At 45.0% G+C, this 25,108-nt stretch overlaps 1 protein-coding gene across 2 annotated transcripts in view; it reads left to right on the top strand.

The window, feature by feature from the left end:
- Positions 1 to 25,108, top strand: part of ADCY9 (adenylate cyclase 9) — an 84,337-nt gene that overhangs the window by 20,029 nt on the left and 39,200 nt on the right. For both annotated transcript variants that reach the window (XM_013176791.3, XM_048061381.2), the window contains exon 2: positions 23,910 to 24,082. In XM_013176791.3, coding sequence (XP_013032245.2) covers positions 23,910 to 24,082 — 173 coding nt within the window. The remainder of the gene's footprint in view (positions 1 to 23,909; positions 24,083 to 25,108) is intronic.

Genomic DNA, 25,108 nt, shown 5'->3' with positions numbered 1-25,108 from the left:
CATTTTTATTTCTTCCTTATCTACTAGTACAATTCCGTAGGCTTGCTCATTGATAAGCAGATAAGTACTCGTATCGAAGATTAAGAAAATAAACTTGATTTTTGATTGTTTCCATCGCTTGCCAGCTTTGTCTCAATGTGTGTATACAGGAAAAAGTTCTCTGGGGTCAACAAGTCTAATGATTTTGTTGGTAGTAGTTCAGACATAATGCGTCTTAGTTATGAAGGGCAACATCGTATACTTAATTTAATATCATGTTAGCCATTCTCTCCTTTCAGTTATCTACAGGAAGACTAAATAAAAATAGCTTAAAGAAACATGCCACTAAAATAATTTTTTTAAAAAAAGCATTAGGGAAGAACTATTTCAAGGCTATTTTTAGGTCCCTAAAACTTGAGCCTGCCTTCATATTTTTTTTTCCCACCATGTAGGTTTTTGTTTTGTTGTTTTTAAATCATTTCTGTTTACTTTCATAACCAGAAGAATTGTTGCGTTGAAGTAATATATTTTTAAGGATAGTTAAACTCAGGAAGTTTGGGTGGATTGTATTATTTATAGTCCATAACTTTATACCAAGGTTCTTACCTAAGGGTTTCTTTGTATCTGATTAATTTTGTTTCTCCTTAATTTTTTCATTAAACTCCACGTACTCCCAGTGGGAGCTATACACCTAACTCACTTGGATCTACCTGTGCAGATTGTGAAAACCAAGCTTCTAGCTCACACTGGGGAAAAAATCAAATTATAAATATATTTTACTCACCTCACTGGGGCTGTTTTACTAGAAAGCAAGCTCTGCTGAGTATGTCAAAGCCCTTAATCGTCAGGCTCCATCTCACAGTTGCTGCTGCTCACTTGCTCACTTGTCCTTTTTTTTTTTTTTTTTTTCCCTCCTTTGCCAGTTCTCCCCCTCCCCTCTCGTTAATGTGATTTGTATTCAGATTAAATTAAGGAAACACAAGGGAAATGCATATGTTTTAAGAGGCTGGTTCTTCTCTGCTAATGCAGTGTTTGTTGTTGGGTGCTGCCTGGAGTTTGCCTTCATGCAAAACTTCAGCTTTTTCTGTTTGTTTTAGGGCTGGCACGGCACAGTAAGCAAGGTGCGGGTTTTTAAGTAGGGGAGAAATGAGGCTTTGCTGCTTGTGACGTGATGCAGGTGGTGCTCATGGGGCTGCTTGGCTTTTTGGCCTCCCTCCTCCACGTAGATTAGAATTGTGGAATTGTATTGGCTTTCCAATTGCCATTTGGAAAAAGTATTTTACCTTTAATAAAGTCTTTGAAATGTTTTCCTTCCCTGCCTCCAGCATCTTTGCTTTCTCCATGCCCCTTCTTTCTTCCAGTCCTTCCTTCCAGGTTTCCGCTCCGGGTCCGGAGATGGAAGCCACAAAGCAGGGCTGGCTCAGTGCTTGGGATGGCTGGAGGAGAGAAAAGCTGAAGCACAGGGAGCGAATGAAGCAATGGGAGTGAGCAGCTGGGTAGGGTGGTTGGAAACTCCTGCAGCAGATCCGCTGGTGGAGCGGCGCTCCCCGTCCTGCAGCAGCACCCCCCAGGCCTTCCCGCTGCCTCCCGTCTCTCGTTTGCTTCGTTGCTGTTGTCCAGCAAACCTTTGCATCGGGACAGGATTCCCGAAAAGGAGATGAAAACTTGTTTAGAAAGAGTCACGGTCATCCTTTTCATTTTATATGGGCGATGATCTGGAACGTTACACAATCTGAATTTTGATGGATTGGCAGCGAATGTCAAGGCCCTTCATTCTCCAAACCCCATTTTAGCTGTTTTTAAGGACATGAAAATGTAAAGATGTGATTACCAAGGGCAGAAGCAGCAACAAGGATAACCGAGTCAGTTCCTGTTCCTTTTCAGGAAAGGAGCCCAACTCTGCGGGGCTGGGAAGCACCCATAAACTTCCCAACCTAGCTGGTTTGTTTTAGCTCTGGATTTATGGGACTTACAGTAAGCAAACCCGAAAGGAAATAGTATAACATCCGGTCCGCAGCATCTCTCTCACACTTGACAGTAAGCGAGTAATGGGAAGGAAGGAGCAGGGCTGGCGACTGGCAGGGTTGTGCGCCGGGGGCTAGGAGCGCCCCGGGACACGGCTGTGGTCGCTCCCCCGTGCCGACCGCGGCCCCTGGCTCTGGGGCCATGAAAGGGAACGCGTTTCTTGTCAAAATACAGCTGCCAAGCCCAGCGGATTTCTGGGAAAAATGTCCAGTAATGGCTGATGCAGCCTTGGGATGCTGTGCAGATTAAGAGTGTAAACATTTACTTGCTCTAACTAGAGTTGTTCGCTCTTTGGAGCCCGTAGGGCAGGAGGATGTAATGCTGCCGACTCATGGACGGTCACTGCGTAGCGGCGTAAAGCCTAGGCAGAGGTTTAAAGGTCAAAATTGTTGTGTTTTTTTTTTTTTAAAAAAATCAGTTATTTTATCATGATAGACATAGCAAACAGGTCCATTTTTTTTTTTTAAAAAAGGTGCATCCTTGCAATAAAAATCAATTTTAGATAAAAAGTAGCCATTTTTTTTCTCTCATCATTTAATTTGAATTGTTTTATAGTAACACTATTCCCTTATTGCTCGGAGAGTTTTACATATCTATAAAGTCTTTAAATGATGAAGAAGGCGATCTGTTGGCATATAGTGCAAACTGAGCGAGTGGAAAAGTAAATATTTAAGGCTGACATATTGAAGTATAAATAGCGGTCACTCTGTGTAATGTCTTAATTGTAAAAATATTTCTAGAGTTCTGCTAGTATGCACCGCTGCCTGTCCGATGGCGATGTTTTCGAGAAGCCGCGTTTATATTTTGGAAAGTCTGCCTAAGGCTGCTCGGGGACGCTCCTTTGCCAGCGCTGTGCCGCCGGGTGCGGGGCGATCCCCGGCTGGCAGGCGGAGAAACATCTCTGAAGTTTGTCCCTGCCCCGGCCTGGCTGTGGAGCTGTCTAATCCCAAAATGAGGAACACGGCTCCTCGAATGCTGGCGTTGAGGCAGCACAAGGCCTGGCACAGGGCCGCTGCCGGCCAGGCCGTGCCATGGGGCATTGGTGGCCCTGCGGAGGTGTGGTGCTGGGAGAGGCCTGGGCTGATGCCGCCGCTCACCACGGATGTCGTGCCAGGCTGGAGCTAGGTTTTCTCCATCTTCAGAACCTGGTTTTGAGCTCTTGAGGTGTGCAAGGACAAGGTTTTGTACCTGAAGAGCCCCACCATACGCCTCAGCTGGGGACGCAATGAAGAGCTCGCCTCTCCGTTCCCTTCCCGCGGGCTCCTGGTAGGTCATGGCTGCGGCTCGAGGCTTGTGTGCCGAGCGGGACCCCGGTAAGCTGTGCCGTGCCCTGCCCTTGTTGTTGGGCCTGGCTGGCTTCCCTGTGGGCAGGAGGGCAGGGAGGTGGGAGCTGTTAGCATGCCTTGACGTTGTACGACAGCTGCCCTCCGCTTGAAGCTGAAGTTTGGCGCAGCTGGAGCCAACCTGATACTTGTACTTAATGCTTAACGTGTCTTACTTTAGAAATAACATTAAAGGGAGGTGTCCCTCTCTTGCAAAGAGCCATCGTGGTCACAGGTAACGCTAGTCTGGAATTGCATTGGTGGTTTTTGCTAAATCTGCTGTGAAATGTTTGTTTTATAGGTAACGTGTTTTGACTGAAAGTTTTGTAGAAGGGAACAACGCGAGAGATCTTGCTAAATTTCAGCTTCCCCACCTCTTCAAAGACTGGTTTTTAAAATGCAGGAATTTGGTGTTGAATTGCAGCACAGAACAGGGACACGCCAGGGCCTTTCGGAGCCCTTCCTTAACCTTTCTGGCGGGCAGCTTGCTCGGCCAGGTCAGCGTGGCAGTGACACGCACAGTTACAAGCTGCAGTTGTCATCATCTCCGTAGATGGTGCCGCTATCTGTGTCAGCTCATACTTTCTCTTGTTTATTCTTTCTATAATACTGCCTGCTAATACTGAGTCATATTTTTAAGCTGTGGTTTGGAGCTCTCCAGGACCTCGAGCTCAGCGCCGGTGACGCGCTGTGTTGCATTACTTTCTCCAGAAGCAGCCCATATCCAGCTGCTCCCCTCCCGAAATACCTGCAGAGGGGGAACTTTCGGCCACCACTCGTAGCAGCCCAGGTACGTCACTAGTTTTGCGAAGTAGTGCAGGGCAAAGAGGTTTCCTGCTGCTCGGTGGGTCCAGCCACAGAAGGTGGCGAAGGGCAGCCACTTCCCCTTCCCTGCCCCGTAGTCCCAGCGCTGGGAGAGGCGGCCGGGAGCACCGCGAACACGTGGCCACGTAGCATCCGTTGTTGTGTTGTTCTTTGACCGAATAGTATCAGTGGTTTTTACTCACTGGAAAATAAATGGTTTGCAGAAGCTTTTGTGGCCAAGAAAGAAAAATAACTTTTTTTTTTTTTTAATAATTGTGTAAATGTGTACAATAAAACCTGGTTATGCATTTAGCAATAAACACTTGTTCTGCCAGTGCCATACCTGTGGTCAGGGCAGTGTAGTGGCATTTTTTATATTACCCCAATATAAATAATTTATTTAGTGAATTATTATTTTATATGTTAGTTTCTAATCCAATGTATGATTATATAATAATGGTAATGCCTGAGAGCCTTAATGAAAATCAAGAACATTCTCTTAAGTGCTTTTCAAACATTAAAAAAAATCCCTGTGAACTCTGGTTTAAATAAACAAGATAGATGCAACAGAGATACAAGCCACAGCAGAAGTAAATTTGTATTCAAAAAAGATAGGAATGTGCTTAAGTATTTTCTTTGAAAAGTTTTTTTTTTTTTAAATACTATCTAATATCCTAACTGATGTATTTAAAAGTCCGAAAGCTTTGTTTGTGATCATCAATTGTGCTGCACTGATTGTGCAGAACAGGTAATTCCGAGGCTGTCAAACACCTAACAAAGGTCTGACCTTGCTGACTTCCCTTGCAGGCCTGTCCTCTCCTCTGTTTGATCTGCTCTGTCTCTCCCAGCCGAGTGCTACTTTCCCATCTCACTGGCTCAATAACCATGTTTATTCGCTGCCTAGCAAACAGTGCATGCACTGAGGCCTGGCTGTGGCACTACAGGGCTTGCCACCAGCTCTTTTGCCCTCTGTTTTCTTCCCCGCTGAGATTTTTTTTCTTTTGTAATTTAATCACTTTTACAGACTGCTTCTCTGGTTTAAACTGTTCGCATCCTTCAGTGCACGTGGCTGTTCAGAAATGAGCTATTCAAACTCATGCAGATAGCTTTAGTAAGCCATACTTTTATATCCCATTTTATATTTTATATAAATGTATATATATAAGTGCATAAATCCTATCAGAAATTGATCAGGAATGTTCTTCTGGGAGGCTAGACACGGTGCAGTTAGGTCTTTGCAGGCGCCTGCTTGATGCTCATTTCCTTTCTTTTGCCGAAAGAATTAAATTGTCTTGACCATAGCAAAGACCATCTTTCAGATGTTGAACGCTGGAGTAATGCACATAGTACGGTTGTATCTTGCTCGCACTGATCATTTCATGGCTGTGACTCCGTTTGTTCTGGTTTTGTTTGGCTTTTTGTTTTTAACAACTGTTCTGGAAGCACCTCACGTAGGTAAGATAGTAGGCTGGTATATTTTTAGTGCAACAGGTAAACAACAGGATGATGGACAATAAAACAGTGTGTGTGCCGCTGTTCTGGCAAGAGTGGCTGATAGATGCTGTCCTAACCACAGAGCTCCCAAAGCACTGGTGTGCTTTGTGGCGCGGGGATCGCTGATTCCACTTCGTGAGCAATACATTCCTCTGTCTTTAGCAGCGGTATCTCCAGTGCATTTAGGTGTATTTTGAAAGCCTTAATACCAACAGGTTTTATAGGTTGTGTGTAGTTAATTCATATCCCTCAGTGATATCTTGAGCCAATGCTGCATTTCTTTTATTTCCCGAGCAATTCTGTGTGCTAATTTACAGCGCAGTTGCTTTCAGTTTGCATCTTAATTTTATGTGTGTCACTTAACAACAGATGCTTTGTGGAGTAGAGGCCCCTATAATTAGATTTGGCATATGTTCTCATGATAGGTGAAATAGTTTGCATGCTTCTAGAATAAATATTTTCTGCTGTCCGTATTTATAATAATGGTAAACAATTGACCATGTTAGCTCTGCGCTACATGTTTAGCGTAAGCTGTGGCTTTTGGAACAGGTATCCTTGTGGTTCAAAAATACGGAGTCCTTTCTAATGGCATTTTTGTTGTTGTTTTAATACTCCAAAAAAGGGAATGATCAAAGTGCAGTCTGTTCTTTCCTGCCCTTCTAGATATACAAAACAGCTGCAAAGCACAATCAACTATTGTAGTGATATGTGCCCGAGGTCTATAAATAGACGTAAAGCTTCGAGCTTGAACTGTGCTGCTGGAGAGGCCAGGGGATTTTTGCCTGGGGTTACTAAACATTCCCTCGCTTGTTTGTGGTTTAGAACCATAATTTCCTAGGCTGCTATATTCCAATTAAACCTGAATTCAAAATGACTTTACCATGAAGGCTTTACATGATTTCATTGTTTGCAGTTTTCTCATTCCATAATGGTTTTCAACCTCGTTATTTTTTTTCGTTGCAAAATCCTTATGCATTACAAATTTCTAAAGGAAAACAAGTGAAGTACAAGACCTAACTTTTTTTTTTTTTTTTTTAACCAACAAAATATTGCTGTGATATGTGCTCTTAGTGGGAATTTTATGGAGGTATGCATGAAGAGTGAGAATCCGAATATTGTTTCGTTTAATTGTGGTCTGGACTCTCCTTCAACCTGGAAACGTGCAGTGTGGTGCTAGATAAGGGCTTCATGTTCTTTTGAACTGGGAAGTAGGCAGCTGCTTCAAGTACACCCTGCCGAACTGTGAAAAAGAGTAATAAAATCTGCATAGCAGATTCCGAGCTGCAAGAGCAGTTCCCAGATTTTTGAATTTGATGTGCTGCATACTTTTTATTCATCGTGTTAACTGGTATTGGAATAGTTGTTGAGAATGTGAGAGCTAGGGACTTCCAAGACGATGAGAGAAAAATTAGTGTATTTGGCAGGAGTAAGGTGTTGGAGATAATTTGGGTTTTGAGTATCCAGGATGTGGTTGAAACTGCTTCAGGCAGAGTTGAAGGAGGCTCCAAATTGCTCGTTGGCTTTCCGCTCGCTCTCCTCCTGAACAAACGATTGGTTCCCGTTGCTCTTCAACACTACTAGCACCCAGCATTGTTAGTAGTGCTGTCCTGCTTTAAATTAAAGTGAGAGACGTGATAAAAATAACTACTTCAGCATTTTAAATCGCTGCTTTTCACATTTAACCTTCGTGCTTCGAGTTACATGAACCAGTTCATCTGAAGTCTGTATTATTTCAGTGACATGACTTGAAATGCAGGTAATCGCTGCTTATCAGGAGCAACGTGGAAGGACCTGCTCCGTGCAGGCAACTCATCGAAGGTGTTTCTTGAAGCCTTCAGTGCATAAATATAATTCGATATATGTGGTCTGCATTTTCCAAGGACATGCGAGATTATGGCAGAAATTCCCCAGCCAGAGAGTAGAGTGGGATGATGATAAACAGTGTTCTTTCTGAAGAAATAGCAATAAATCCTTGAAGGAAGCAGGTTGAAATCTCAGCTGGGAAAGCTGTTTGAGAACGTACAGGCCTGCAGAGTTCCTTGCAGCAGCCAGAGCTTGACAGGAGGCAGCGGCGTGTGTGTAAGGCTGCTGTTCTGAAACCGGCGGTGGCTCCGGGGCGGTGTTCGCCCGTGGTTTTTGTCAGCCAAGAGATTTACCTGAACTGAGAAAGTTCGTCTATTGGAAGCTGTCCTGGTGTGGCCTTTCTTGGTGAAGATCGGGACATGAAGAGGGCTTTTTAAACTGAAGAACACCAGGAAAATTTCTCTGCTTCCTCTGCTGGGTCCATGAAAACCTAAACCAAGCAGGCACAGGCACACAGCTGATCTTTACAGCAAAGAGGACTTTTCCTATAACTTTCCATGTGGCAGTCCTTAGGTTTCACGGAGCAGCAGAGGTTAGAAGGAGCCTCAGAAGGTGCCTTGGCCAAGCTCCTGCTCAGACGTGGGAGCTCAGGCCTTTGTCCAGCTGTTCGGGTATCTCTTTGAGGACGGAGACCGCACAGCCTCTCTGGTCTCCCTTTTTTGCACTCCACGGTGAAACTTTCTCCAGTATTTTGCCTCTCAGCTTCCACCAACCAGACCATCCCTATAGCTTGGCAGAGCGGGCAGGGGCAAGTGTCCAACCTTCCTTTGGAGAAGGCTGAGGGGGGAAATCAGCCTCCTGCCCCCTTCCTGCAGGCTGTGTAGATGCACGGAGGATCTTAACTGTTTTGAAAGGACTTGGACTCTGCCTTAGTATTTATTTTGGTGCAGTAATTCCTGCAACCTGGTTCCTTGCTCAGGAGGCTGAAGAGCGTGATTGAGGGGCTGCTCTCAGCGGCGCTGCCATGAGCACGACAAGAACCATTTCTCTCCGCTGCCCCGACCCGCAGCGCAGCGTGCGGGGACGCTGACCGCCGGGCAGGCTGCGATGCACCGGCAGCAGCGCTGCAGGCGCTCGAGGAGCCGTGGGCACGTGGAGACGAGGTCCTGGGGCCCACAGCACGTGAAGGTGTTGAAAAGTGTTCGGGGAGGACACGGTGGTTTGGACTGGGAGAGGATGTTCCCCTCCGAGTTGGTTTTCTTGGAGAAGCAGACGTGAGCTAAAGCATTCGGAAGGGTCGGTTTCTCAGGGCGGTTGCTGTAGTGCAGGCTCCTCTCTTTTGGGATCGCTGGGCTCCAGCGTCCCTGCATAGCGTTTTTAGTGCATCCAGCAAAAATAGATGTACTTCAGTACCCAGTGTCTTTATTTATTTGCTTTTGAGAGCAGTAGCTATTGCATGTCTTCCCGAGACACTGTTTTTTTCCATGAGATCGTATTTGGTTTCTGATGTTGTTTGGGGCCCCTCGGCTGAACTCCTGCAGTCACCTTGTTGTCTCGAACAGAGCGTGGCTATTGTGCTGGTCCTCGCAGCAGTTCCCTGCTAGAGCTGGCAAATGTTTTCCTGAACTCGCTGTACCCTCTAGTAGATAAAATGGCAATCTAAAAGCAACACAGGCTTCCCACCAAAAGATTAAGATTAATTCTTTTTTTTTTTTTTTTCAGCAACGTGTTTTTTTCCAGGCTTCTGTGCTTGCTGGTTTGCCTCCTAGAGAAAGAGCAGCTACTCTGGAGGTGTGCACCATGCAGCTCCAGCTGAAAAGACAAATGCCTTGCTTGTGCTTTGGTGCTAATGGGAGAGCAGACTTGAAATAATCCATTTCCCTCTAAAGTAAACAACTTTTTATGCTTCTGACATAAAAGATGAAAAGCACACCTCCTTTCAAAACCAGAGCTTGCTCCTTAAGATTCTGGCAGCTTCATGAATTAAAAAAAATATGTAATAATAAATATATATATATATATATGCTTCAGATAAGAAATTCTTTTAAACAAAACACTATTTGATCTCCATATTCTATATATCCTTCATATTCTACAAACAGGACATCCAGTTGTTGTGTAATACCTTCAGTAGATGGCTATGACTCAGTGGAGCCCTCCAGTAACTATTAGAGAAGTATTTCCTTTCTCAGCTCTAAGTTTATATACTCCCGTTCCCGTTTCCCAAGTGAACTCTGGCATGAAATACCAGCGGCCTGGATCAATGAGAAATTAAAATGTTCTTTTTTGGACTAGGCAGCAGGGAAAAAAAGGCATCAATTGATGGGGTAGCGCCAAAAGTTTGTCTAAGGTTGGACTCGGTGCTGTGCAAGGCGATGCTGTTTGTTCTGAAGCCTTGTTTGAGGGTCTTGCAGCCCGGGGAAGCGTGGTGAGCAGCACATCACGTGTGGGGCCACACACACCACCCGCGGGGCTCCTCTGTCCTGCGGGGATCGCAGCTCCGTGCTGGGGGGGCATGAGATCTGCTTCAGAAACAGGCAGCTGCGTGGTGCAAGTAGCTTTCTCTTGCACGTTTCGGCGTGACTTCAGGTTTTGCTGCCGAAGAGATGATGGTTATATAAGCTCCAGTGGAAGACTGCTACATTAGCAATGCATAGCTGGGTGCTCGCATACATCTTAATATATTTAGAGTCCTGATTTTCCTGGTATTTCTAAGACATCCTACGATGATGCTTTTTAGGGGAGAAAAATCTCTCTCCTCTACATGCTGCCCAGGCACTGACATGCCTTCCTGTGTATTAAAAATGATTTATTTTTTCAAAGTATTTGTCTACTTTTAACTTTTCAGTGATTAAACTTTGATTGAACAAGTTTAACAAAGCTTGATAGGTTTAATGGTTTGAGAAGAGACTCTTTTATTTTGACATCAAGTTCTTCCATAATTTTCATATTGCTGGTTAAGAAATAAGAGTGTGCAGGAACAAATAGATGGGAAGAAGTGCAGTCAGAAATCCACCCAGGAGGAAGGTAAAATGCCAACAAAGTGTAGAGATCTCACTGTAGACAAAAATGAGGTGAAAACTGAGGCATAGGCCTGTGTGATTGAGGTTTTAATGCCAGAGATAGGCAGAGATGGGGGATATATGTCCCAAGCATCCTACACACTAACCTGGATGCCATGTACTCTGTTTAAAATCATTTTATGATATTGGTGTCTTTAATTTCACAACGTCAGTTCTTTGATTTCAGTTTCCTTGAAGGAAGACGTGCAAACTAAAGGGAGATTTACCACCATCGTTTTTTCTGTTTCGAACCTTCCCGTGCACCTCTGTGAGTTTTGCAGCTGCCTTGCTGTACTCTGGACATGCATCTGCTTCTAAAACAAGAGATCAGACTGCTTATCTCAGGGAGATGCTAAAAAGTGTCAGTGGTCAGTTATAAAATTGTCCCTTTACATAAAATGGTATATATAAGTGTGAAGGTAAGGAAAAGCATACTCTCCTTCTTGTTCAAACAAGCTCATAGTGTTTCTTAGATTAGGTATATTTGGAAAAAAAAAGAAAAAAAAAGAAAAAAAAAGAATTGCTTGTTATCAGTTAAAAAAAAAAAAAAGCTTTTTAAGATGAGTAAGCTAAACCACTGTGATTCATCATGTTTCTCAGAAGCCCTGATCCCTAACCTCAGGGAGAGAGTAATCCCACAAAATACCTCACTCTTCATTGAGGAATTTTGTTTTTGAATGCCTGGATCTTCAAATAAATCAGGAATGACTCTGTCGGGCGGGTGATTCAGTAGCACAGCACTGGCCCAGAGCTGCCAGAAATCCAGCCGGGGGCTGCTCCCCCCCGATCCCCCCCGACCCCGGGGCTCTTTGCACAGGCAACTGGCAGGGCTGCTTGCTTGGTGTCTGCTGTCGTTGCCCACGCAGAGGGGCTGGAAGAAGAGAACAGACTTCGTGCCGCGTGTGCAGAGCTCGTGTTCAACACTCTGCTTGCAGGTGCCAGGCTCTACAGGGAGGGAGGGCGACGCTGGAATTTACGTGCACTAAAATAGGCTTTTGTAACAGAAGCTTTCTGTCAGTAAGCCTGTTAAGTAGTAGCATGCAACTATAAAGAAAGCTTCTGCATGAAAATAATAATAAAAATGTTAATTTAGCTGAATATTCATCTTGCTTACTTTTATGGAACGCTTGTTTCTTATGAAATCACATCAGAATTTTGAATACGGTAAAAGCAATCGCTTAAGTCTTGAACCAAGCTAACCTTGCAAAATAAGAATAAGAGCATGATTGAATGTCAGGAGGGCAAGGGTACCATCAAAGAACATGCTCTGGAGTTGTGTATACTGCTTATTGCAAGCCCTTAGTTTTATCTAGAAAAGATTCCTGAATGTGATGTGATGCACAAAGGTCAGGTTTAGCTTGCCTTAACTTTATTGAATCACTCCGAATAGGCGTATATATCTTTCTTTACAAAATGTGAAGTATTCGGCTTATTTTGGATTTTCTCTCTTACACCAGTTTTTCAAGAGTTTACCTGGGGTAGTTAGCTACCTTGCGTGCCAGTGTAGCACAAACATTGTTTATATGGAATTTTTTGCAGAGATGCTTCTTCGTAAGGGCTAGGAGACTAAATTGGTTCACCAGTAGATTAGCTAGGGGAGATAGTGGGCCACTTTCTTGTGGTTTTGCTTTTTGAGAGGCGACGAGTTTCCGTAGCAAGCTATCTATTTATACCAGCTCAGAGCCCACTGATTTTCACCCCGGTTGTTTTTGCATTCCAGACGCATTCCTGTACTCCCCAGTAATAACTTCTAGCCTGAAGGAAGTTTGAAATGTAATCAGCTAATTATTAGCACGAAGTCTGAGAATGTTTTTGCAAAGGATGAAACCACCATCCTTTGGGTGATACGGGGCATGAGCAGCCGGTGGAGCTGGCTGCGATGTGAAGCAGGCCGCCAGGCTTGGTCCAAATGCAGACTGGTGAAATATCCAAACCTCGGAACAACAGAAGTGCTAATTTCACCCATTTTGTGCCACTTGGAAGCCTTCTACTTATCTGTCAGCCAGTAGTGGTGGTATTTTTTGGTATTAAGATTGATGTGAGCATCAGTAGTGGGCAGAGACTTGAGGGCGCGCTCATTTCAAACAGTGACAAGCCGAAGGAAACGGTCAGCACTTGTATTTGGAGAATGAGCATTTGACTGTATTACTTTATTTTTAGCATCATTCACAACGGGTAGATTTAGTGATGAGATGTAATGATAATCAAGAGAGTTCATTGAGTAACCAGTGACAAATCTCAAGCTAAATTTAATCAGGTGTGTTTGGACCAGGTGTGTTTGGACGAAAGAATTTGCTACATGTGCTACGTTTTCTAGACATCTTTCATCTAAATTATGATTTGGATCATGCTACATTATGTGGTGAAGTACAAGTTGCTAAATGGGATAGTGATAAGCATTTGTGATGAATGCACAAGAGCAGAGGTAACATGGTTTCAAGTCTGTGTACAAGAAACCTGCACTGGCTTGGATCTGTCCTGGCCCGAGTGCGTGGCTCCCGTACATGGCAAGCTTTGACGACAGCCTGAAGACACTCGGCAGCTTCTCATGCGACAGCAGGTTTGTTCTCTGTCCCCAGAGCCAGGAGGGGGTCGTCCTGCCCGCCTCGCACATCCTCGCCTTGTAGTAAGGGATGAAACTCCACCGGGAAGCGGCGAGACTGGGGAGGGCAGCAGGGAACGTCCAGGGAGACATCGCCATACTGCTGTTCGGCTTTGTGGACTTCTCTGAGTACAGGTGCTTGCCGTGCTTGGAGGATCAAAGTGGATTCTCAGCAGGCTTGGTTTTCTTGCTGAGGGCTCTATCAAGCCTACCGTTTGGGCAGTCTCTGGTTGTCCTGATGTTATGCGGGAAGGAATAGAAGGGATTTCGGAAAGGTTTTGACTGTGTGAATAAACATAGCTCTGGAACAATTTCCTTTTCTTTTTAACTTTGTTTTGCAGCTTTCAAATTCTTTATTTTGGGGAGGGCTTGTTAGTATCTCTTAGTTAAGGAAGGGAAATAAGCTGGTTGAAAAGACGATACTCTCTGCTCGGGGAGACACAACATTCACAATCTCAGAACAGTAGCTCTTCTCGGCACTGGCTCTCAAATTAATCTTTCCTCTGTTCTAGAGGTACTGCATATACCCTGTGGCTGAAGTTTGCCAGTTAAATTAAAAGCACAGCTGTATGGTGATGCATGCTTACACGGTGGCTGCATGCAGGGATTTCATTTTCACCACCTTACCTGTGTTTATACAGCTACTATCCATTGTTATTTTAAAGCGCCTCTCGCAGCAGTTTTATTTGCGTTAGTTTTATTTTTCACTACTGAATTAGTAACCATTTAAAACTGTTGGCCACGTAAACAAGCGGTGCGTAAGTTATTCATAACAACCTACCTTGAATTACAAATGCCTGTTTGTATTGCACAAGATGCAGCGTTGGGGGTGGGATTGTGAAACGAGAGAGTCTAGAAGTGCGACGCCGTTCCTGTTTGCCTGGTCCCTGCAGCCCACTCGGACAAAAATCTCACAGGCTTCCGGCCCCTCCGCTGCCAGCAGTCTGGGGATGCTTCCTCAGGGAGAAAGAGGGTACATGATTGCTGTCGGCTCATTGGTCTTAAAAATAAAATGGGAAGATGCATTGAACAAACGCTTGATCCCAACAGTAATTGTTCAAACTGTGTGGGTAGGCTCTGATGATGGGTGAAAAAAATGGTCATCTTCTTTACTTTGAAACCAGGTGTAGAAATGTATTTAAAAAAAAAAAAAAAAAGCTCATATTTCTAATGTAGAAATTATCTGTGATATGCAAATTTACTACTTTTGATTTGATCCCTTAAGGAAAAATCTTTTATTTTTCTGAGTCTGACTTAGGCTAATCAAGTTAATGAACTTAGGCTAATTATGTTAATGAACTTTTACTCAAGGTAATTTCCGTAAATGTACTTTGGTGAAAGTTCACAAAGCATTCTTGTTGTCTGCAGAACGTTTCCACGTTGCATTCTTTTCAGTGAAATATTGGAGGTTACTCGCAGGGTGCAGGGATCTTCCCAAAGGTGCCTGAGCATGAATAAGCCAGCGTGGAGCAAGGCGGGCAGAGCTTTGTAGTGCGCTGCCGTGGGGCAGGGTTTGCCTTTCCTAAAGCACTGCTGTGCCTTCCCACCGCTGCTGCTCTGTGCTTTTGGTCATGGGAAGAGGCGACACGTTACGGCTGTAGATACCCAATGCTGAGGAAAGGTGAAATGGGAAGGGTCTTTCTGACCAATATGTGATGGATATTTAGGAACTTTTGAGTTAGAGCTCTCCTGTATGCATCACTGGATGCCCAAGATGATCTCTCTTCATTTTGACCTAAGCAAAAGTGTTGGTACTTAACATGTGTTCAGTATTATTTTATCAATTGCTTGGAAAAAAATTGAAAACTGCTGTTGACAGTAATGCATCTGTTTTTTTTTCCCTTTACCTTTTAAATTTATTTTTTTTTTAAACCAAGTCACACATGCAGAACCCACCAGCTCCTAGCAGGTCTGCTTGCAATTCTTATTTGGTTTAGGCTTCCTTGTCTGAAAGTCCACGGAGAGTGGTGAAGTCGCATGGCTCTTAGTGAGGGCGTAATTAGCCTGTAGGATTGCCCTGCTTTAAATAAAATGCTGATTTAGCACATCGAGCCCAGACTACCTGCGTTATGCAAGAGGGAAGGAATTTGCCTGATTGTAGTCCTGTCAACACACAGAGATTGCAGCAGCGTAACAAAATAGACTGCTAAAGTCTTGTTTAAATTGGTGCGTGCTCTTGTCTGGATCCTATTAAAAATATGTCAGTACCAAGGGCCACAATAGCTCACTTTGTTACTGAGTGCCCGAGCAGACTCCGGTTGCATCAGACTATTGTTTTGTACTGGAATCCTTTTGTGCATCGTGCACGCTTGCTATGTTTCATTTCTAAAATATCAATCAAAAGGATAGGTGAAATTTCTGGTCCTGAGTGCAGTTTTCCAGGGTGGAATTTCTATAAACTTCTAATTGCTTTCAGTCAGGCCATGCCTTTTAGTTTAAAAGAAATCAGTTCCCATCCCTGAGAGCCTGGAGCTGACAAAACTTTTGCTTGGACCCCTCTCTGTTCATCTTAGGAAATCCTGTCTGCCATGCAGGGCTGGTGCGGCTGTCCCACGGCCCCGAGGTACGCCAGCGTGAGGTGGGCAGGAGGGAACGTAGAGCTTGAGACAGCTCTGGCATGCCTGTGGTTGTGCGTAATTATCCCGTCTAGAGGGCTGGAATTTACTCGAGAAATCCTTGCCTCTCCACGGATCTCTGCTTTATGAAGCTGTTGTTAAAACGGGTTGCCTGAGGTCCTTGCCTTGGAGGTGGCCTCTCTGCAGCCGTCTGATCACTTGCGTCCCTCCCCAGCACAATGCAGCTTTAGGTTAGAAACCATTTTAGTGTACTTAATTATGAAACAAAGGGACGTTTGGGAAGTGGATGCTGCGTATCCCTGAGGGATCGTGGCACTCCTCGGGCGGTGGGGAGCGGCAGGGCTCCCTGCACGGGCAGAGGCACAGGGGACGTTTGCAGATGCCAGACCGACAGCTTGGCTGCAGGGGGCTGCGAGGGAGCGCTCGGAGGCTCCCCGCAGCTTGCTGCCTGCCAGCCACGATGTAGTGCAAGGGCGGTACGTGGGGGCTCCTGGCTCCCCGGACAAGGTCCTGCCTTTGTTACATGGAGTGCTAGGCAGAAGCAGGGGTTGGATGTTGCCTTAGCCATGTGTTTTTGAACTTGCTGGGTTTCCAAGCGGGCTGCTTTCTTAGATTCAATTCCTGCTTCCTTAGTCTTTAGTTATATTTTCAGAAAACAGATTGGGCTGTAGGAGTATGGTAATTTTTGAAGACGTTTCAACCCCCTGAAGAAGCTGAGCTCCTGTGTGCTTGGTAGACTCTCGTTTTGGCAGCTCTTTGGATCCAAAATGCCATCATCTCTGCCACGCTCGTTCCTTCCCAGCCATTGAAATTAACGCAGAGGGCAAAGGGATAGCCAATAAGTGTGAAAAATAATGCCAATAACATAGCAGGTGCTTATGAACACACACAGTTGAATCACGGAATTTGTTTTCACAGAGGTATTACAGAGATTGAATAGTGCAAGTACAAGCCAGGTAGCATCTTTGTTCCCAAATGCCCTGCAGCTGGAATTGGGCCCTCTTTTTGCCTTACGTGTAGGAATGCTGTATCTCTCAAGTTTTGTGGGGAATCCTTAGGACAGGGATCATCTGGTATCTGCAGCGCGTTAATGAATTGGCTGGACCTTCAGCTTCCCGCACGGAGCACCCAGTTCCCAGGGCAGGACTGAAAAATCCCAAGATTACCCTTTGAACCAAAGCCCTTCTTTCCTCTCAAGGCATCAGACTGTGTGCTGAAGGGAGTAAAACTGAGCCAGAAACCAAGGGAGCTGCCCAGGAATGGGCCCATCTGCCCTTCGTTTCCAGACCGTGGTCAGTGGCACACTGGCACCAAAGCAGTGGAGCAGACAATAAATGAAGGCAGCCCTAAAGCCTGGGCAGGGACAGTTTATGAACAGGTCCGTAAACACACTCCTGAGGCAGCTGTTGCAGTTGGATCAGTGGTTCGAGCCGTTCGCCCTCGCTGGATCTGCACAGGATTCTTTCCCCCGCTCTGTGCTTCGTTTTCCTGTTCCTCACGCAGGTAGGAGGAAGCTGTGAGGCTCGAGGGAGGCCGGCCGGCTGCAGCCTTGTGCCTGCAGCACAGCTCCAATTGCGTACCGTGGCTTTGGGTGCAGGGCTCCCGGCTCCCCGCTGGCAGATGTCGAACACCAAAATTACACACATGTTGTTGATCAGCATATTCCAAGCCCACTGTTGTCTGTTAGCTGATCAAAAGCAAGCGTTTTGCTAAACAAAGGAGGCATAAGAAAAACAGTGGTTTTCCATAATACAGAAGATGCCTCTGGTTTCTCTGGCTCTTTGCAATCCTTCTTCTGAGATTATGAAGATAGGTTTGGGTTTTTCTTTTTTTTCTTTTTTTTTCTTGGGGGAGGGGGGGGGGAGTTTCTTTTGTATTTCCAGCCTGTAAAGTTCTGTTTCTTATTATCATTGTTTCTGCTTTCCAGAGTCCTAAGATAACAAGTAGGCTCATAAATTCCCCTTCTAATTTTAGTCACAGGAAATATTGCTCCATACATTCGAAGTGCTTTTCCAGGTAGGCTTGTTTATTAGAGCCCAGGCATTGGGGGCTCTGCATGTTGTAGCGAAAGAAGCGCCTGTAGGTTTTTGGGGTGGGAGCTGATGCAGCCTAACAGCTGGAGTAGAGATTAAACGTAAGGACAAAATACCAGGTCCGGTCCTCCTTCCTTCCTTTCTGATCTTGCCCAAGGAGTGAGGGCGAGCAGCTCTCATTTCGATGCCGTATCTCACGTTGTTTAAACACAGCCACTGGTGGCTCCTTCAGGAAATCAGATAAACTCCTTGGCACAGCTGGCGGGCTGGGTAGGTAATTGTTTCCACTATGCGAGCATCTCGTAAACTTGCTGGAAAAGCCACTCCTCTTGCAGTTAAAGATCAGGCTAATAACTCCCCATCCTGGGCACGATGCCATGGAGGAAACTTGTAAGGTTCTGCCTTGGAATCTCTGCGCCCTCCTTTGTTCAGCACGAGCGAGCAGATGTTTGATCGCCTGCCCGCACCGCGCCACGCAGGAAGGTGTTGAGAGCGCTCGCCCTGCGGCCCCGGTGCACAGCCCCGAGCTCTCGGGGTTGGTTCGGGCGCTCAAGCAGAAAGAGGTTTTTTGGTTTGGTTCGTTTTGCTAATTTTTCTTTTCCCAGTTGCTGAAGTGCTCAATGGCAATTTTCTCTCTGGGCGATCCGATTGCAATGTGGCAGCTTCCTTGAAATTCAAAATATACCTAGAGGTCTTTACATGCCTAAATTTTTAAAAACAAAATCCTAAGCGACTTCAGCAAGTTGAGGTGGAGAATTATTGCTAGTGCACAGCATTTCCACTCTGAAAGTTCAATCAACTGAAAGACGTTCTGTGGGGATATCACAAGCCTTCTGATTATCCAGTTTGTATTTACCAGATGCTGCTGCCCAGCTAAGGACGTTCCTCGGAGCTTTTTCTCCTCTCGTTTCAGCGTGCACAAATGCTTTAATCATGAAATTATGAGAATCTTCAAGAAGAAAAACACTCAGAAGTTAGTTCTTAAATGCAACAATCTGTTGGCAAATTAAGATTGCAAAATAGGAAAAAACTATTATTACAGAAGTAACAACCCTTATTTTCGTTTAAAGTTGCGCATTTCTTGGCAGTGCATTCAGTTTGGTTACTGGGGCCCTCTTTGAAGATGTCTCGGTTGATTTGCGGTATGTTGGCTGTGCAGCTAGGCAAAGGACTTCCAATTATGCATTTGCCCATTTCCAGATTGGATCTCCAGTGAAATGCACAGCGAGCTCTGGTTCGTAAGGAGCCTCGAAATTGTATGGCAACATATTTTATTATATGAGGAAAACTAAAATCGGTCTCAGTTTCCTCTCCCTGGAATGGCCGGGGCTGAATACCAGTTTTCTCACTCCTGGATTTTTGGCAAAATAAGAAGATAGGGTGTGGGGAAAACTTTGCATTGTGGTTTTTAAAAAGAGAAAGCAAGAGATGATTGATTGTGAAGAAGCATAACCTTGAAAGTGAGTGAGTACTGAGCTACTTACAAAGGAAGGTGGTAAAGCCAGCCCTGAAATGCAGAGCTTTTTGATGAGCTGCCTGTACCGCTGCGAGATACTTGTACCAGAGTTCTATAAAATGAGATATGAAATTATTGGGAGGTAATAGCTAACACCGTTCATCACAGCAGACTAGGGCAGGTTATTAATATTACTTTCTATCTGGAAAGGTGCTGCTGTATGTCCGCGCTCTGGCGTAGGAAGGGTAGTCACGGTGGTTCTCTCATGTGGTAGGAACAGATTTCATGTGAATTCTGATTTTGGGTGGTAAGAGACTGCAAAAGCAGTGGGTTGTGAAAATAGAACTCATTATTTAATAAGCGTAAATTCACAAAATAATTTATTTGGAAAGAAATATGATTAAATGATTAAAGCGTGTAGATTTATGGGAAATAACGGAAGGATGAATAATGAAAAAGAATCATTAATATAAAGCCGTTTGGTAAAAGGGGGCATAATTGGAGTAATTTGGATTTTATTACACCAATACCAGGAATGTTACTAATTTTACAGAAAAGAGGGCTACTGGGAAGTAGTTATTCCACAAAGGAAGGTGCCCTGTTCGCTAACTGCCATTTCCTAGCAGCACAGCTAAAAAGGTGAAGTGATTCAGGGGGAGGAACAGGGATGTGCACAGAGAACGGGGTTATATTTCCATTAAATGAATCAGTGAGGCAACGATTGAAATATCGCCGTGATTTTTTGGCGTCTCTTCATTAGTATCAATACTGAGAAGGGTTTCAGAAGAATTTGAAGTTCATTAGATTAGAGAGGTGAGAGGTATGCTACAGCTTGCCAGAGAGAAAGTAATTTTCCTGTCTCCTATCATCAGAGAGCTAAGAAGCCTTGATTCCATATAGGTGAAGCATCAACACTTGATGCAGGAATCTTATTTTACCAAGGAATTTGCTCACCGATGTTGGTATTAGCCCCGCTTTCTTGAGGCCTTCTGTAAGAGAAGACATCCCCTCTTCACAGAGGCATGGAGCAGTACCCGTGCCACCGTGCACGTCAGGCCCAATGAAGGAATGAAGCGAAGGAATTGAAGTGACCGGGACGTCCTCTTGCCCCTCCCCGTGCCAGCAGGCCAGGTCCCGCCGGCTCCCGGGCCCGTTGCCCGCAGCAGAGCCTAGGGCAGGGGTGTGGGGAGGCCGCGCGGCAGCGGCCTACTGCTGGGCTGCCTCTCCCTCTGCTCCCCCGGGGGCGTTTTATTTCATGCTACCAAAAGCAGGTTAACAAGACAGAGATGTTTATGCACAGCCTTCCTCATAATTTTGTTTGTTCGTGAGCTTGGAGGTGTTTTGCTGTTGTTAGGTGTGGTGTTTTGGTACTGGGAGTGGGTTTCTGTCTTCATAGCTTTAGAGGAGGGCCACCGATAAAAAGGAGAGCAAAGCTAGCAGAAGAAAGGAGCAAAACGCAGCCATTTCTTAACGCTTCCAAAATTCAACGTTAGCAGCAGTCGTAAACCCACCGTAGTTCTGTGCAGATCTCACCTGTTAACTACTGTGTCAAAAATGCACTTCCACAAACGCTGCCGTGGCAACGTTCAAAATGGTCGAACTCCAGCAGTAAATGGCTTGGCTCGGTGCACAGGAGCTGTTACTCTTTATAGCACTGTCAGATTCCCAGAAGCTGAAGATGAGTGAAGGAAATGGTTTGTGTTGTTCAGAGACGCACGATGTTGCTCATTTTCTCCTGGGCAGAAAATACTGAATAAATCAGATGGTGGACGCTGTGCCCCCGGTCAGATGTAATACGTCCCCGTGAAGGAATGAGCCAGCTCCCTCCCGGTCTGTGCTTCCAGGAGCCATCTCTGGAAAAAGCAGAGACGTGCTGCAGCGTAAAGCCTGCCAGAGCACATACTCGCTATCAGGCAGCTTAAGATTGTGTTATTTTTCAGTATTTCTTTGGAATAAATCTGGGGGAAGGGAATTATTGTAAAAAGGAAACTGGCAGGAGGGGAAAGAAGGACAAGCTTTATCTTTATTACTGGCATTTCATAGCACTTTCTTCACTGTAATGTTGTGAGATGAATTGTCGTGCAGCAGCACACCCCAAAACTTGCACTATTTGCTGTATCTCACAGAAAATAGCTGCTCCTTCGTTGCTGGCTTATTTGTTTCATACTGTTGAGTTACCTAATTGATGTAAACCTGCTTGACGGTGATGCGAATGTTCTTCCTGCTGCACCCTGTTTGTATGGAAGATGACAGTGTGGCTGGAAGAGCTCACTGGGTATGTAAAAGAAGGAAAATTACGCCTCTTGTGTGATACGTTTTATTGCATCAATAGAGTTCTGCTGAATTAATAGCCCTTTTTTATATCAATACACTTCAGACTTACCAGGAGTTGCTTCAGGAAGTGTCACAGAATTGCAAGCAATACCAAAGCATGCAGTTTCCCTATTGTAAGAACTATTTAATGACCAAGTATTAGGTAGGTAATATTAGTAAAGTTCAATAAAGGTTTCTAAACCTCCTAATTCTCAAAAAATAACCTTTTTCACTTATTTACTTTCCTGAAACACCAGTCCTTCAAGTAAGTAACATTTGTTAGCCCAGAGTGCTCGGAGGAGCCCTGCCATTGTCTGAATGCCGGGGACACCTCTCGAGTAGTGCTGCGTGTTTGGTGAGCATGGTGGGGCTGGGGAGCACGAGGAGGGAGTGAGGGAGGCTCTGTGGTCACCCGGTGCCCCCTCGGCCAGCTTGGAGCCCGGCGCCGGCCACCTGTGGGGCAGAGCAGCACAGGGCTGCTCCCCCAGAGCAGGTCTCTGTTGTGGCAGCCCCGTGGCCTTGGCGCTTTTTTCTTGGTGTGGAGCTCAAACCAGCGATGATTTTACTTCTGTGTGATGCGTTGACAAAGTAATTCTTCCGTGCAACACAGTAAAACAGGAGAAAAGCATTAAAGAATGCCACCTTAAAAGTATAAAGGAACAAAGAAAATGCATGTGCTTAAAAAAAGGAAAGAAAAGGGAATCATAGTGGCAAAATAATCCTGTTGCTTTAAGGTAGCATTTAAAAATAGAAGTAGAAAACTTAATGCTCTAGCTTTTACCCAGTAAACATACAATTGTAAGCTGATTGTGGTGAATTCTTTACATGACAACCCCCATCAGCGTAAGGTTTAGAGACAGCCCAACATCTGGAAGCCAGCAGCAGCAGCCCAGGGTTTTACGAAGCGCTGCCGCCAAGTAGGATCCAAGGGCTGCTGTAACTGATGTAAAATGAAGGTCGGGTCCCATGCAGCACCTCGGGCACGGGGCCCATGCGAACGCGGGTTTCTGCACAGGCTGGGCAAGTGCTGAGCAGTGTGAGGTACTGGGGAAGTAAACAGAGAAGCTGAAAAACTGCTATTAGTATGTCTAACTTATTTGTATTGGAAAGCTTACAGACAAAGCCCTGTCTGTATTACGTGTCAAAGGCAGAAAAACGTTTATAGAATCTTTCCAAAGAAAGTTGCAAGAGAATGACCTTTATCATAACGTCAGCTGTTACTTGAACAGAAACATGCTGTCTTCCAAGAGCTGGAGCTTGGAGTGTTTGTGTCCGGCTTTTGTCCTATAGAAGGAGGCAACCAGACGCAGTAGATCATCTTGTGTATGAGCAGTGTTGGGCATCTAAAGCCAGGAGATTTGCTGACCCAGATGCAGGACCCACGAGCCAGCACAGGAGCGTCTCCTCCAAGGCCAGGCAGGGAGGGATTGGCTTCAGAATCGCATGGGGCAACAGCCTGGGACCCCAAAATAAGGAGCACTGCCCGTTTCGGGAGCTGGTCCTCCCGCGCTTCGCGGAGTGTGGCAGTGCCTGCCCGTGCCAGGTGGGAGATTTCCCCCAGAGCATCAATAAAACTGTCTCATTTCAATTCAGGAAGGAGTGTGGTGAGCAGCTCCTTCTCTGTCTTTGTGCCTAGGAATAGCACAGAATATTGTAATGCGAAGTATCAAGGAAGTGAAATAAGGAATATTCTGAACCAAACTCAGATCCGTATTTTTTGAACAGATTTTTGGTACGGATCAGCTTGATACAACACGGTATTTACCAGCCTGGCCTTTAATACAGGATCTGGCTTCCAATTATGCTTCACTTCATGCAACAGTTGCAGAGAGTGCGTGTGGGCGTATGAGAGATTGAGTTTGTTCTTTAGAAATGTGAAGTCTGCGTTGACTATGAAAACCCATCAGAATTTCTAGCACTTAAACGCCATTTCCTTTTGCAATGTGCTACCCGCATTAAGCGAGCTTCACAACAGCTCTGTGAGAAATGGAGAATGCAAGTGGAGGAAGACAGGATGGTTTTCAGAGGTAGAATATCAGTCCAGACATCATTGAGAAACAGGCTGTAAATCTTTTCCAGAAGCAAAGAGTTAATGTCAGATCTCAAATTACAGCTTGGAAATGAATGCCTAAAGTCTTAGCTCTTTTTTCAAAAGTACGTGAGTGAAAATGGAATAAAGTACATGTCAGGCATGGCTGCTGCTGTGGGTTCGAGTAGTCTCTTGAATCTGGGACAGCAGGTGTCAGGCAATCCTGATCGCCACCACTTCACCCAGAGTGTCCTTATATTCCTGGTGGTTGTTCCCAGATGCTTCTCCTTTTGTGCTGTGCTCTTGAGCTTTGATAGCGCTTTGCTAGCTACTGTATTTCGTATCTGAGAAGTCCAAAGGAGTGTTATTTTTGTCTTTCTGCAGTTCTCAATGTTTATGTCTCTCCTCTAGGTTTGAAGACCTATCTGATCTCCGGTCAGAAGGTGAAGGAACCGCAGTGCAGCTGTTCACAAGCCCTGCTTCCTGGTTTGGAGGCTGGAGATGGAGCCAGGATACAGGCAGCATCATCGTCTGAGAACGCCAGCGACTTGACAAAGACTCTCAAACACGTGGAAAAACCTAAGGTAAAATGCCTAGTCCAATTGACAAGCAATCTCTAAAGTAAGGTGAATGTTTTTTAAAGGTGGTTTCAGATAAATGATTTTCTTAATATTTGTATTTCGTGACTAAGAGGTCAACACTGCTTTTTTAATAGTCTTGATTTTATTGGGGAGAAAGAATCTATGCCTCCTGCAGCTACTATAACTTTTATGATTTTCTGTTTGCTGTAGCCTGCTTCTGTCTTTCCCCTATCTCTCATGCTGTGCACCTGTGAACCTTTTTATATGAGCATATAACAGACATCTCCACGGAAAGACAGCAGAATTGTTTGAGTGGTAGGAGAAAGCGCTTTGGTAGGCTACAAGACTGTGTTTTATCTGCTTGCTCTAGAAACCCAGAGGGCAACGATTTGTATGGAGAAACAGCTTAGAGAAATGATGACATTTTGTTATGTTCACACCTCTCACGAGAACTCTTGACAAGGAAATCTGTGAAACAATGTGTATTACTTTGAAGCTTTGCTGTTACTCTCAATCTTCCAGCTCAGAACAGATTTCCCAAACAACAGATGTCTATTCTCTGTTTTCGTTTGTGCTGTGAGTTCCTCGTGTTGGGTTGCCTGAGCTGGGCACTAATGCCAGGCCCGTGGGTGGCTGTCTGCAGGTTTAAGTCCTTAGACTTAGTGTATTTAGTCCTGGAAAGAGCTCTTTATATTTAGCTGGTAGAGCTGACAGCAAGTGACTTTCATGGCACTCCGTCTGGATCAGGAGAGCATGGTTCAGGCACCTCTACCCTGCATCTGTGCTTGGTTTTAGTTTTGGAGTAAAAACACTTGATCGCAGTGTGATAAGCTGGAAAGCTGGTCTGCAGATACAGACCAAAGTTAACCGATCTCCTTACAGAGCAAGCTGGGGCTGTATAACTACAGAAGGTAGCAAAGCCATCATTGTCCTTCCCAAAATATGCAGTGTGAGGTTTGGCTGGTCTCAAGTTGTTGGTGACACCTTTCTATATTCCTACTGCTGTGTAAGTAAGAACGGGATGGCATA

The sequence above is a fragment of the Anser cygnoides genome, chromosome 15 (assembly GCF_040182565.1).
Source record: "Anser cygnoides isolate HZ-2024a breed goose chromosome 15, Taihu_goose_T2T_genome, whole genome shotgun sequence".
Classification (NCBI taxonomy): domain Eukaryota; kingdom Metazoa; phylum Chordata; class Aves; order Anseriformes; family Anatidae; genus Anser; species Anser cygnoides.
Note: the sequence above shows the minus strand (reverse complement) of the source record. Positions and strands in the feature narration are given on the sequence as shown.